The following is a 14,773-nucleotide window of genomic DNA, read 5'->3' as shown; positions in this document are numbered from 1 at the left end:
ATACGAAGCCCACACCTACTACAGTAGTACAAGTTTATATGCCAACCAGCTCTGCAGATGACGAAGAAATTGAAGAAATGTATGATGAAATAAAAGAAATTATTCAGATAGTAAAGGGTGATGAAAATTTAATAGTCGTGGGTGACTGGAATTCGACAGTAGGGAAAGGGAGAGAAGGAAACGTAGTAGGTGAATATGGATTGGGGGAGAAAAATGAAAGAGGAACCCGCCTGGTAGAATTTTGCACAGAGCACAACTTAATCATAGCTAATACTTGGTTTAGGAATCATGAAAGAAGGTTGTATACATGGAAGAACCCTGGAGATACTAAAAGGTATCAGATAGTAAAGGGTGAAGTAGTGAAGGCAGCAGATAATCAAGTAGGTAAAAAGACGAAGGCTAGTAGAAATCCTTGGGTAACAGAAGAATTATTGAATTTAATTGATGAAAGGAGAAAATATAAAAATACAGTAAATGAAGCAGGCAAAAAGGAATACAAACGTCTCAAAAATGAGATCGACAGGAAGTGCAAAATGGCTAAGCAGGGATGGCTAGTGGACAAATGTAAGGATGTAGAGGCTTATCTCACTAGGGGTAAGATAGATACTGCCTACAGGAAAATTAAAGAGACCTTTGGAGAAAAGAGAACCACTTGTATGAACATCAAGAGTTCAGATGGAAACCCAGTTCTAAGCAAAGAAGGGAAAGCAGAAAGGTGGAAGGAGTATATAGAGGGTCTATACAAGGGCGATGTACTTGAGGACAATATTATGGAAATGGAAGAGGATGTGGATGAAGATGGAATGGGAGATACGATACTGCGTGAAGAGTTTGACAGAGCACTGAAAGACCTGAGCCGAAACAAGGCCCCCAGAGTAGACAACATTCCATTGGAACTACTGACGGCCTTGGGAGAGCCAGTCCTGACAAAACTCTACCATCTGGTGAGCAAGATGTATGAAACAGGCGAAATACCCGCAGACTTCAAGAAGAATATAATAATTCCAATCCCAAAGAAAGCACGTGTTGACAGATGTGAAAATTACCGAACAATCAATTTAATAAGCCACAGCTGCAAAATACTAACACGAATTCTTTACAGACGAATGGAAATACTAGTAGAAGCCGACCTCGGGGAAGATCAGTTTGGATTCTGTAGAAATGTTGGAACATGTGAGGCAATACTGACCTTACGACTTATCTTAGAAGAAAGATTAAGGAAAGGCAAACCTACGTTTCTAGCATTTGTAGACTTAGAGAAAGCTTTTGACAATGTTGGCTGGAATACTCTCTTTCAAATTCTAAAGGTGGCAGGGGTAAAATACAGGGAGCGAAAGGCTATTTACAATTTGTACAGAAACCAGATGGCAGTTATTAGAGTCGAGGGGCATGAAAGGGAAGCAGTGGTTGGGAAAGGAGTGAGACAGGGTTGTAGCCTCTCCCCGATGTTATTCAATCTGTATATTGAGCAACCAGTAAAGGAAACAAAAGAAAAATTTGGAGTAGGTATTAAAATTCATGGAGAAGAAGTAAAAACTTTGAGGTTCGCCGATGACATTGTAATTCTGTCAGAGACGGCAAAGGACTTAGAAGAGCAGTTGAACGGAATGGACAGTGTCTTGAAAAGAGGATATAAGATGAACATCAACAAAAGCAAAACGAGGATAATGGAATGTAGTCAAATTAAATCGGGTGATGCTGAGGGAATTAGATTAGGAAATGAGACACTTAAAGTAGTAAAGGAGTTTTTCTATTTGGGGAGCAAAATAACTGATAATGGTCGAAGTAGAGAGGATATAAAATGTAGACTGACAATGGCAAGGAAAGCGTTTCTGAAGAAGAGAAATTTGTGAACATCGAGTATAGATTTAAGTGTCAGGAAGTCATTTCTGAAAGTTTTTGTATGGAGTGGAGCCATGTATGGAAGTGAAACATGGATGATAAATAGTTTGGACAAGAAGAGAATAGAAGCTTTCGAAATGTGGTGCTACAGAAGAATGCTGAAGATTAGATGGGTAGATCACATAACTAATGAGGAAGTATTGAATAGGATTGGGGAGAAGAGAAGTTTGTGGCACAACTTGACCAGAAGAAGGGATCGGTTGGTAGGACATGTTCTGAGGCATCAAGGGATCACCAATTTAGTATTGGAGGGCAGTGTGGAGGGTAAAAATAGTAGAGGGAGACCAAGAGATGAATACACTAAGCAGATTCAGAAGGATGTAGGTTGCACTAGGTACTGGGAGATGAAGAAGCTTGCACAGGATAGAGTAGCATGGAGAGCTGCATCAAACCAGTCTCAGGACTGAAGACCACAACAACAAAATCTGCTACTCAGCATCTCCGCCATATGGTGAGTGGTAACATTCCTTTTCATAATTTGTAATTGTATCTCATGAAAAAAATGTTTCTTTTGTCGTTTATTATCTGAGTTCAAAATTAAAATTAAAACATTCTTGAAAGTCTTGGAATTGCCAGGGCTGATATTTTGCCAGTGTCAATGATGACAAGAGGCAAAAAATTCTCGTACCATCATGGATGAACTGTCCTTACATATAATTAAGTTTGTACAGAATCCTGAGTGGGTGAGTCCTACTCGCTCCTGGCCAATTTTTATTTTCTGTGGAAGTTATTAGTATTCAAAGTAAATGTTAAAACACAGTACGTCTGACGTTGGTCAGGCCCACCTATCACTAATTCTGGTTGCACAGCATTGTGTTATGACTCATTTTTTTATCGAATGAGAACTGCTTTTGTTTTAGACAATTTGTATGTCCTTCTGAGTTGAGCAGTGTTTTCGAGTATCAAATACTATCTACAGTGGTGAAAGTATAACAGCTCTATATTGATAGGATATTGAAAAGCTGTCTGGCATCACCAAGCAACTGCTATCAGGAAATAATAAGTAATACAAAAGTGTAGTTTTAAGATTTTTCTCATAAGTTTTCCTTGTGGGTTCCAATTTTCACCTTGTAGCCAAATGGAGATTACTTTCTGGGTAGCACTCATGTGTGCAGGAAAGTAATACATTGCTTGACATTTTTTGTGATATGTGCTCTCAGAATTCTAATAGTAATTTTTCAGACTTTTAATAGTAACTTCTCTCTGGTCCACAATTCCTTTTTCATAACCTGCTGCTGAAGTTGGCCAAAAATCTCTGGAACACTCATGCTGAGCAGACAGACCCGGTATGAAACAGACCTTTTCTTTGGATCTTCTCCTTAATCTTGTTGGGCAAGGGTCCTGGAGTGACAGACAATAATCAACAGTCGATTGAACAAAATGTGCTTTCTTAATGTACAAATTATATATTTTCTGACTCTGTGGAGATGTTTTCTGGCATCTGCTGTTCCTGCACTTAGTTTTCTGTGGTTATTCTTTTCCATTCACCTCAGACACATATCCCTATGTTCTTGTCATCAATGACGTTGAAGCACATAATATGGCATGGGTGTACGACAATTTATTTATGGAATTATGCCGATTTTCTATCAATTTCATGGTGTCTCAGAAAGTATAGTTCTTTCTTGCCCCCCTACATGACTACTCTTCAATTGATACTCGAGTGCCTGGCAGAGGGTTCATCAAACCGCTGTCATGCTGTTTGGCTGCTGTTCCACTCTTGAGCAGCACTTGGGAAAAATGATATGATATCTTAAATCCTTCCACATGAACTCTGATTTCTTTTATTTTAATACAATACCTTCATAACTATCTTCTCTTTCCCTGCCTTTGTAAATCCTGTTCAGTGAGAAGTTAAATCATTATATTAATTTCAACCCCCCCCCCCCCCCCCATCCCCGAAAGAAAAAAAAAATTAAATTACCAAAAAGAATACTCATCAGGACCATTTATTATTCAGACATCAAGGAGGCATCTAGGCCGAAACAGGTCATGTCAAATACGTGGTTCTCCATGTTGCTGATGCTAGAGATAAAAAGTTCTCTAGGCAGTTAGAGAGGCAGCCTATCAGTTTATGAATTGGCAAATGTTGGTCTGCAAGTAGGATCTCGCATGTGACTGTTCAACAGTTGAAACATTGATCAGTTACAGAGAATATAATAGTCTTTTGAGACCAAAGACCAATCTAATCCTCCACATTTTTGAATCATTATAATATTTTAAATGGCTCTCTGACTACATTCCATCATATATGAATTGAAGACTAACTCAGCTGCTCTTGGCTTTTCTTTAATGTATCCTCAAGAACATACAGAAAAGTGAGTTTACTGTCTCCTACCCTACTCACAATTGCATGAAACCTTGAGAATATTGCAACATAGAAGATAAACTTGGTACCTCATCTTTTGTCTCCCGGTGTGTTCATCTAGTTTTTGAAACATTTATGAGAAGATAAACGGGTCCATAACAGTAAACCATTCTTATATGATATATGTGTGCTCCGATTTGGGGGAATAAAAATGCAAGCTAAGCTGCTGTATTCCTTCTTATTTGCTTGTCTTCTATGCCTCATATGTACTGTAAGTGAATTGCTTTCCTCATACTTTGTTTGTTTTTCGCCTAGCGTATTGTGTTGTTATTAATTTTTAAACTTCAAAATTTTAGAATGTTGAGGCATAAGTTCTTTCACCGAGCCAAGAAGATCCCAGTAAGTGAACAAGAACTGAAAGCAAAATTGAAAAAAAAGGACAAAGATCGTAAGAAAGATGGTGATGATAAGCGTAAAAAGGATGATGAAAAATGTGAGGATGCTGAAAGTAGTCATGCTGAAGGAGAAAAAAAGGATGAAAAGTCTGCTTCTCAGGTAACATCTCCGGTTATATTAAATCTTACATGCTAATGATATGAGCAGAAATTTATGATTTAGTAACAACAACATTACTCATACAGTGAAAACATACCAGTTTCACCTGTAAGGAAAAGCCTCTCATGATGAGTTACTGTACACTACTTATAAAAAGAAAACTTTAGTGTCTTGTATTTGGAAACACTGTTGTTAGACATATCTGAAAGCTAAAAACTTAGGTAGCCCCCAAAATTGTGGATTAAGGAGACATGGGTGTGAACAAATACCATTTTATGTTATGTTTCACATTTACATCTACATATGTACTGTGCAAGCCACCATGCTGTTTATGCCAGAACGTACCTTGTACCAATGCTAGTCATTCCATTTAATGTTCACTCATAAGTGAACCAACAAAAAAACGCCGTATATATGCTTGCACATGAGCCTTTATCTTTGCAGTCCCTTGGCAAGTTGTGTGTTGCTGGCAATAGCATTGTTCTGTAGTCGGTTGCAAATGCCGGTTATGTAAACATTCTCAATAAAATTTAGCCAAAAGAATATCTTCTTACCTTCAAGGATTTGTGTTCACAGGACATTTTCTTAAGACTCACATGTTGTTGGTACCTACCAGTGTTCACACAAGTGTACTGTATGTGGTCTCTTTTATAGATAAACAGAAGTCAACCATTCGCCTTCCCTACAACTGAACTTAAGTACTTGTTCCACTTCATGTGGCTTTACAAAATTACAACTAGATGCACCAATATGACTGTATCAAGTAGCATGACACTAATATCATATTTGAACATCATAAACAAGCAGTGGTTAGCATACTGGACTCACATTCGGGAGAACAGTGGTTCAAACCTGCATCTGGCCATCCTGATTTGGATTTTCCACAATTTTCCTAAACCACTTAAGGCAAATGAAGGATGGTTCCTTCAAATGGTGACAGCTGCTTCCCTTCTCTATCCTTCCCGAATCTGAGTGTGTGTTCTGCCTCTGATGTCAACAGAACATTAAACACTAATATCCTCCTCCTTGTCCTCTTTGAACATTAAAGGATTGTTTTTTGTTTTTGTTTTTTCTTCTTCTTACCTATGTCCATTAATTTTAATTTTTTTACACTTATAGCAAGCTGCCATTCATCAAACCAATTCCAAATTCAGTCCACGTCATGCTTCATTCTCTTTTAATCACTTAAAGACGATACTATTCTTCTCTATAGCTTCATCAGCAGATCACAGATTGTGCTAAAACTATCCATCAGGTCATTAATATTCAGGGTTAAGCAAACTTCGCGCACTCGGGCTTCACAGCGTAACTTCTCATATGCCAGCTATAAAAAAATGTCTCACAAAATTTCGTCCAGTGAGTACATCCAGTAGAAAAAAGACGTTAAAGAGTGGCAGTCTGGCAACATTGTAACCACATGTGTGGTGACTACCTCTGTCAGCACGTATTAGTTGTGCTGTACAGTTGGTGCAGTGGATAGAGTTTTGGGTTAGCATGCAGGAGGTCAATGGTTCGATCCTGGACTGAGACATATGTTTTTTACTTTGTAAATGTAGTCCAGGTGGTACGGTATCTGGCACCGTAATCGTCAACAGCGATTGCAGCGTGTCCTCTAGAAAACATTTGCTTTTACCTACTACAATCGTAGAAATGGAAGATTAGTCACCTTTGAAAGAAGCCCTTTCCATGTAGTGGGCATGCATTTATTTGCACCACTTCATCTACCAGTTGCGAAATCTGTTTTCTTTGTACCCTCCTCCAATGGTCCCATATAGAGTAGTACCATCTATTATTCTTGACTCATTCAGGACCATTACATTTTGTTAAGACCTTATATTACCAGTAGGATTGACAATGCGTTTTGCAAATAATGTCCAAACTCGGTTACTATTTGTATGTATCATCACCATGGTTCCACTAATTATGCCTTTCAACATTGAGGCTGGTAACCACATGCTGTTTAATATGTATCTCAATGCATTATTATTATTACTATTCTTTCAATATGAGTTCGGAAACATCACATCTATTGCTGTTAGGGAAACAGTATAATTCGAAACCAAACATTTCACAGTGAGCAATGTCAGGATGAACCATGCAGAACAATATATGTCAGAGGGGTAATGCACATTAGGTGGAGCAGCGCACAGGACTGACGGCGTGTTTATACTTGTATGCGCTGTTAACCAGACAGCGACTAGTTGTGAGCGGAGTAATGCACCCGTGACGGACTCCAATGTACATGCATACATGTATCAAATTTTTTCATTGCAAACCTCTAAACCAGTGTGACAGATGCATGGCATACACAAATGATAAATATGTGGATATGGTTCTGGTCCCTTGGTGCATCTGATAACTGGGCTGGTGTTTTCGCTCGTGAATATGCTGCTAGATATCCTCATCCAGCAATCCAGATAAAAATGTGTTTAGTCATCTGGAGCTGCACATTTGGGAGTCAGGTTCTCTCCCTCCACCATCGCGTGACTGAGGTCGTCCATGGACTCACCGTACTCCAGTTACTGAGGAAGCTGTTCTGGAGGTCATACACCAAGAACCTCAGCAAAGTACACGTAGCATAACAATGCAGCTGCATGCCTTGCAATGCATGGTCGTTAACGTGCTGCACAAGCATGGGCTGCACCCCTATTATTATTCTTTCACACAACATTTGCATCCTGCAGATCGCCATTTAGCAGATGCAATTGTTCCAACAATGACTTCGTGAACACCGTAATATGGTTGGATGAAGCAGCATTCACTCATGACAATGTCTTCAATATGCACAATTCCCACCATTGGTGTGAGGTTAACCCTCACGTCATCCACGACCTTGGATATCAAGTTCACTTTGGTATAAATGTCTGGGCTAGAATATAGGGGGACAGGTGTTTAGACCTACATGTTGCCTTACTGGTTGACTACACGAAGGTATCATGCATCCCTCTCAAACTATCTGCCTGATGCCCTGGAAGATGTTCTACTACATGTTCGGCAGAGGATATGGTTCCAACATGATGGTGGACTTCCACACTCTGGAATTAATGTGCTACAGTATTAGGACAGAAAATTTCCAGGGAAATGGCTCGGGCATGGAGGTCCAGTTGTATGGCCATCTCGTTCACAGGACCTAAATGCACTCGATTTCTTCCTGTGGCTACACCTGAAGGAGCACGTGTACTCTACGCGACCGACAATTGTGGAAGAATTGGTAGCGCGTGTTCATGCTGCTCTTGTTACTGTGGACACAGCTGTGCTGCATATGGTCCAGAGCTGTATGATCCGGCGGGTTGCACAATGGTTGGGGGTGCAGGGAGGTCACTTTGAGCATCTGTTGTTCTGAGGGCAATATATTCTGTTGTGAAGGTCATGTGGTTATTAATATGAACATTAGTATTGCCACTGGTTGCTAATGTGCTACATCTGAGTGGTCATGTTACATGTACCGTAGTATAAATGACAAGTAGATGTGTTATTTTAACTGTCCTATCATCTTTAGCATCTCGAAATTGATACTGTTTTTGTACTTATTCTGTCCTATGACATGTCATTTGTTTCAACTGTCTGTTACTTATTTGTCCGACCACATATTTGTTATGTTCAGCATTACAAAATGTTGTAAATTTAAGATACATGTGATCTAAGAAATGTCAGAATGAAATGTTCTTATGAACTGTCAGAATGAAATTAGCAAATAAAAAAAAAAAAAAAATGCTCCCCAACCCAGGATAGAACCCTTGACCTCCTACTTGCTAACCCAAAACTCTATCCACTGCACCAACTGTACAGCATGACTAATATGTGCCGACAGAGGTCTGCCTGTTGCCCTTCATCCATGGTTCACAGGATATCTTGCAAGAAAGGGGCAAGTTGAGTTTCACACAAGCAGTGGTTTCGAAGTGCTTGTTGATTTGTGGTTAGAGTCTGTTATTTCTCAAGGAAATTTATTGTATTTGGATTGAGAATATACTCAAGAATTCTGGAGTAAACTGACATTAAGGATATTGATCTGTTACTTTGTGGCTCCATTATTTTGCCCTTCATGTATTCGGAAGTCTCCTGTAATTCTTTCCAGTTGCTTGAGACTTCCTGCTGGTTGAGAGAGTCACAATACATTCCATCTAAATATGGGCCCAGTGCCAAAGAGTTCTCTGTGTCCATCTCAACTTGGCAGCTTCCCTGTTTTCAACTCCAATAGCTGCTTTCCATTGGCAGGAATGCCTTTTGCTATGTTCTCCATAAGAGAGTTTATGTGGTGGTCAAACGTGGGTTTACATTTTCAATCATCCTGCATTAATTATATTTAAAATGCAAAAATTAAAATTTTTGCTTTCTTGTTGCTGTCTTCCATTGTCACATCACACAGGTCGATGACTCACTGTACAGAAGCCTTCGAACCATTCAGGGATTTTACATAGGACCAGAATTTTCTTCGGTTCTCAGCAAGATCATTCACTAAGATGCCACTGTGGAAGTTGTTGTATGCTTTGTGAAATTGTCCTTTTTATACATGCATGAGTTTCAACTAACTTTTACATGTTGACATCTGTGCATTCTTTTATGATCTGGAGCTGCAACAGTCTATTTTGTACGCATTTTCCAAATGTTGTTATTAAACCATGGCAGGACTTGTCCATCCATAATCCAGTTGCTCAGCATGTGTGATTTAGAATTAGTTTTAACTTTGGCCATAATTCTACTATATTCATCATATTGGAACTAAGTGACATCCATTCATTGTCTAGATAGAATGCTAACAACTGTTTATTTGCTCTTTGCAGCTTAAAAATCGTCCTAACAACTAGACAGTTTCATCATCAGGGAGAGTCCACAATTGTTATTTAATTACAAAACTGCCTGACTTCAGTCTATAGATCACTTCTCTTTATTTTCAAATAACCAGTTTGACCAGTTGCCCATCTTCATATTGTTTGTTACTGTCACAGAGTAACTTTTGAGAGTTCCATATTGACAAATTACTCCGTAACTGTAACAAATGATCTAAAGATGTGCAACTGGCCTGAAATCAGTTGTTTGAATGTAATGAGAAGTGACCTGCAGTCTGAAATTGAGCAGTTTTGTAAGGGCAGCCATTTTTGTAGTTATTAGGGCTGAAATATTTCAGTTGTGTGTGGTTTTTTGCACTAGTTACTCAAAACAGTTTTTGGAAAAAGCATTCAGAACTTCTTTGTAAGACTATTTATTTATTTATTTATTTATTTATTTATTTCATGTACCATAGGTCCAGTTAGTGAGTCAACCACAAGGATATGGAACGTATCAAATTGTACAGGTTTCAGTTTAAACTTACAATAAATAGAAGGGCAATTCAATGCCAAATTGTACATTGTTTAAGTGAGATATACTGTAAATACAGTAATAGATACAATGCCAGCTAGATAACATAATGACCATTTAACAGAAAAAGGAGTTTCAAATAAAGGTTATAAATAAGAATATAAAGTTAAATCAGATATTAGGCCTACAAGAGTAAATACAGATGCAGCCAATCTGTTGTTCCAAAAAATGTGATAATGCTCAAATGTTCAATAAAATCAGTTGAACTAATTCTAGACACAATAAGTTTAGTGATGGTATACATTTTCTTCGAAATATTCATCCACAGTATAAAAGATTTCTCTGTTAGGTTATCTTCGAGAACTTGTTTAAATTTTGGCAGTTCTGGATGAACACATCTAATATGTAGTGGGAGCTCATTGAACAGCTTAATGCTGGAGTAGTAAACTCCTTTTTGTACCAGAGTGAGACATTTCATTTTGACATGTAGGTTGTTTTTGTTTCCAGTGTTATAGCCATGGAATTTACTGTTGTCTTGGTAGATAGAATAATTTTTTGCACACAAAGGTTAGCAAGGAAAAAATATACTGTGAGGCAGTTGTTAGGATGCTTATTTTTCGAAACAAGTGCCTGCAAGAGTGTCTTTGATGGACCCCACACATTGTTCTGATTGCTTTTTTTTTAGACGGTGAAAACTTTTTTTGAAAGTGGTTGGTTCCCCCAGAATATGATAGCATATGACATCAATGAGTGGAAGTAGGCAACCATAATGGCGTCAACTTCAGTCACTGAAGAAATTACCCGTAATGCCAATGTCGCCGAGCTAAGTTTTTTACATAGATGAAGAATGTGAACTGACCAATTACATTTGCTGTCGATATAAGCACCCAGGAATTTTGTATCTTCAACTTTCTATATTGCTTGATCTCTAAATTTTATATTAATTTCATCGTGATTACTTTGTGATGTATGGAACCTCATATAATGAGTTTTATTTGCATTGAATGAGAGGCTATTTGAGGAGAACCAATTTAAGATGTCATTTAAAACAGTATTTTTAGTTTGTTCAAGATTGTGATTTATCAAATCGTCAATTAGAATTGTGGTATCATCAGCAAACAGGGTAAATTTGCTGTTTGTCTCAGAACAAAGAGGAAGATCATTAATGAAGATGAGGAATAGCAGTGGGCCAAAAACGGAGCCTTGAGGAATACCACACGTTATCGTGCCCCACTCAGACGAGGATGTATGGGACAGGTCTTGCATATATGTCTATCCTATCTAGTTCTATCCTATCCTATCTAGGTACATCCTCCTATCACCACCTACTCCTGTCCGGTCACTAACATTACCTATCACATCAAAGGCAGGGCTACCTGTGAAACCAGTCATGTGATCTACAAGCTAAGCTGCAACAACTGTGCTGCATTCTATGTAGGCATGACAATCAACAAGCTGTCTGACCATATGAACAGCCACCAGCAAACTGTGGCCAAAAAACAAGTGGACCACCCGTAGCTGAATATGCTGACAAACATGATACGCCTCATCTCAATGACTGCTTCACAGACTGTGCCATATGGATCCTTCCCATCCTAGCCACCAATGCCAGCTTTTCTGAATTGCGGAGGTGAGAACTTTCCCTGCAACACATCCTACGCTCCCGTAACCCTCCTGGCCCCAACCTTCGTTAGTCACTGTCCTCACTCATCCAGCCCTCTCCCTGTTCCCATTCCAGCATTACACTCCCGTCATTTCACTGCCACACCCAGTCTTTTAATTTCTTTTATTTTTATTTCTCTCCTTTCTGCTGCTTACCCCCTCCCCCCTCTGCACCTTCTCCCCTACTCTCCATCTAAACTGTAACACTTTAACTGCCCGCCACTCCCACCGTACTATCCCTCCCCCTCCCCGCCCTGGCCTCCTCCTTGCCCCCAACCAGTCGCCACTCTCATTAGGTACTGGTGCTGCTGCTCGCAGTGTAGTTTCAGCTTTCTGAGACTGCAGATGTGTGTGCTACTTGAGCTTGCGTGAGTGTGTGTATGCGTGCGTGTGTGTGTGTCTACTGCTGACAAAGGCCTTAATGGCCGAAAGATATGTTTGTGTGAATCTTTTAATTGTGCCTATTGCGGCTCAGCATCTCTGCTATATGGTGAGTAGCAACTTTCCTTCGCTCGAAATGCTTCTGTTGGTCTCATAAAATCCTGTGATCTGGGTGAGCAAGTAAACAGAGTATATTTATTCACTATTGGGGTAGACTTTTCATATTATTGTTTCGTTTGCACACCTTTGTGGTATTTTCCTGAAGTTTTTGGGGTTAGTATTGCATTTGTGGAACATTTACAACCAGATATAGTTTTTGCAGGAGATATTTGTTCAGAATCAAAGATTGTACCATATTTCTAGGTGGAAATTGCAAATTTGTTATGAATTATTAAGCTACTTCATTGATATTACCTCTCTTCTAGGAGGACAAAGAAAAAAAGAAGAGAAAGATCCGTCTTGAAATGCACTTAGACCAGCTCTTTGTTGATGGATTGGATGCATATGTTTGGATCTATGACCCGATTCCAGTGTATTACTGGTTTTTTGGCACATTGCTAGTGCTTGGTGCTATTGCTATCTGCTTATTTCCTTTGTGGCCACCATCTGTAAGGTACACAATTTTTCATTAAAAGACTTAATTTGAAATTTGCTGAGAAGCAGAAAACTATTTAATTTCTAACGGGACACAGCTAACAAATTTTCTTACTTTTATGAATGTTTAGTTATGTAGCACATAGCCATTTTTGATATATGGTGATTGAATTTAGTTGTCATAACAATCAATGAAACGTTGAAAATATGGTGCCTAAACATTTTATTGATTAAATTTACTAGTAACTTTAAAACTTTCATACAATTTAATCTTTTGCAATACTCAGTTGGAAAATGAAGAATGATCACCACTGACAACATGATGTAGAAATAGCATATTTGCATGGTTCACTGCACTGATACAGACAAAGCAATGAATCAAAGTAGCATAATGTTCACAGAGTACTGTCTATCTAGCGTGCATGAAAATAATGAGCCCACAACACTGTATTTCATTTACTGAAAGAATTGTCAGTTTTTTATCGTCATACTGGGTTAACATTATGGCCACCATGCAGTAGTCTTTTTCATCAGTTATGTATTGATGTTCATTGAAAAGGTTATTTTTAAGTAAGTAGTCATTAAACTGGTCATGGACTATATACTAGAGTCCTTCGGCAGCACCAGAAGGATACAAATGGGCTGCTAGTCAAAGTGACGGTGTTCTTCTTTGGTAGTGGATTGATAAGGCCGAGTTTCTAGGTTGCGGGAAAAATGATTCTGATCAAGTAGTAATTGAAGGTATATTTTATTCTCGCTAACAGTTGGTCAAGAATGACTTGCATCATTTGAGCTGTAATGTCATAATAACCGGGAGACACTGATCTGATATGTATGATGAAATTTTTTTAATGTATCATCAGAAACATGCTTAAAAAAGAATTTCTTATAACTGTTGTCATTTCTTCTTGTGACATAATTGATAAGTTTTATTTTTGTTTGTGGTTCAGTCGTGCTTGTCAGTAAAGTGAAGTACTGCTTTAGTTCCTCAAAAGATACAATTTAATCCTTTGGCTATTCTTAGCCTATCCAGATCTTTGGTATTTCCCCCCTGCCCCCCCCCCCCCCCTCCTCCGAGGACAATTGGTCTTTGTCTGTTGAGGCCTAATGTATGGGCAATCCCAAATTTAACAAGCAAACTGCTCCCAGAAGCCATGTCAAGCGGTTCGTACCGTTTGACTTGTCATCTCATTTGTAGTCCATCTGTATTATCGAAACGTAAAACAATTTTTTCCTTTGTAGGAAAACTGAACTTGCGAGTTGTTTCATAGTTCGTCTGCAGAGTAGAAAGTTCAGCTCAGACAGCAACTATGTTGTCAACAACCAGTCACCAACTTGCGTATTTTGAAGCATGTTTGACAATACAATCCATGTATTTGTTGTACCTGCATCAGCAGTTGTTCAGTCTTAGTTGTAGATTGTTCACTGATGTTTATTGTGATCTATGTTCAAGTATCCTCATGAAATAATTAGTAATAAGAGGATACTGAATGATGTAAAACTTGAACAGCTAGCTGGTATGAACAAATTGGAATGGGACGAGTTTATGGATGAATTCTCGGACAGTGGAAGTCTCTACAAACAACCTTCATATGAGCATTCAAGTGATGATACAGATGCAGACAACAATGAATGCAATGAAGGAAACGAGCAGGTTGGTGCGATAGCACCCACTACAAATAACAGTGATGAGTGGAGTGACATTCCTCTAGATCCACCAGTATTTGTGTTCTGCGAGGATGGGCAATTGAAAATAGACTTAAAAATGTTGGCATCAATCCATTTGTTGTTGTTTTTTTCCGAAAAGATACTAATGTCATTATGGGAACAAATAAATTTATATGTGAGCCAGGAAGCAGGAAAATGTGGGACAACCAGACTCTCAAGATGGAGGGATACAGGTGTAGTCAGAATGAAAGTATTTCTTGGGCTGTTGCTGTATATGGTACTTGTTGTTTACCATCGATAGAACATTACTGGAGCACAAATTCTTTTTACAGTGTCACAATCTGGAGAACTGTTAAGAGTGGAAACAGATTTCAGCTGTTATTGAGATATCTATACTACTCAGAC

The 14,773-nt window shown here is 38.7% G+C and overlaps 1 protein-coding gene across 1 annotated transcript in view; it reads left to right on the top strand.

Moving 5' to 3' along the window:
- LOC126354606 (translocation protein SEC62) overlaps window positions 1-14,773 on the top strand; it is a 93,510-nt gene that overhangs the window by 43,557 nt on the left and 35,180 nt on the right. The window contains exons 4-5 of the mRNA XM_050004361.1: window positions 4,567-4,765; window positions 12,532-12,719. Of these exons, the coding sequence (XP_049860318.1) occupies window positions 4,567-4,765; window positions 12,532-12,719 (387 nt within the window). The remainder of the gene's footprint in view (window positions 1-4,566; window positions 4,766-12,531; window positions 12,720-14,773) is intronic.

This window comes from Schistocerca gregaria, chromosome 3, assembly GCF_023897955.1.
Source record: "Schistocerca gregaria isolate iqSchGreg1 chromosome 3, iqSchGreg1.2, whole genome shotgun sequence".
Taxonomy (NCBI): Eukaryota; Metazoa; Arthropoda; class Insecta; order Orthoptera; family Acrididae; genus Schistocerca; species Schistocerca gregaria.
Note: the sequence above shows the minus strand (reverse complement) of the source record. Positions and strands in the feature narration are given on the sequence as shown.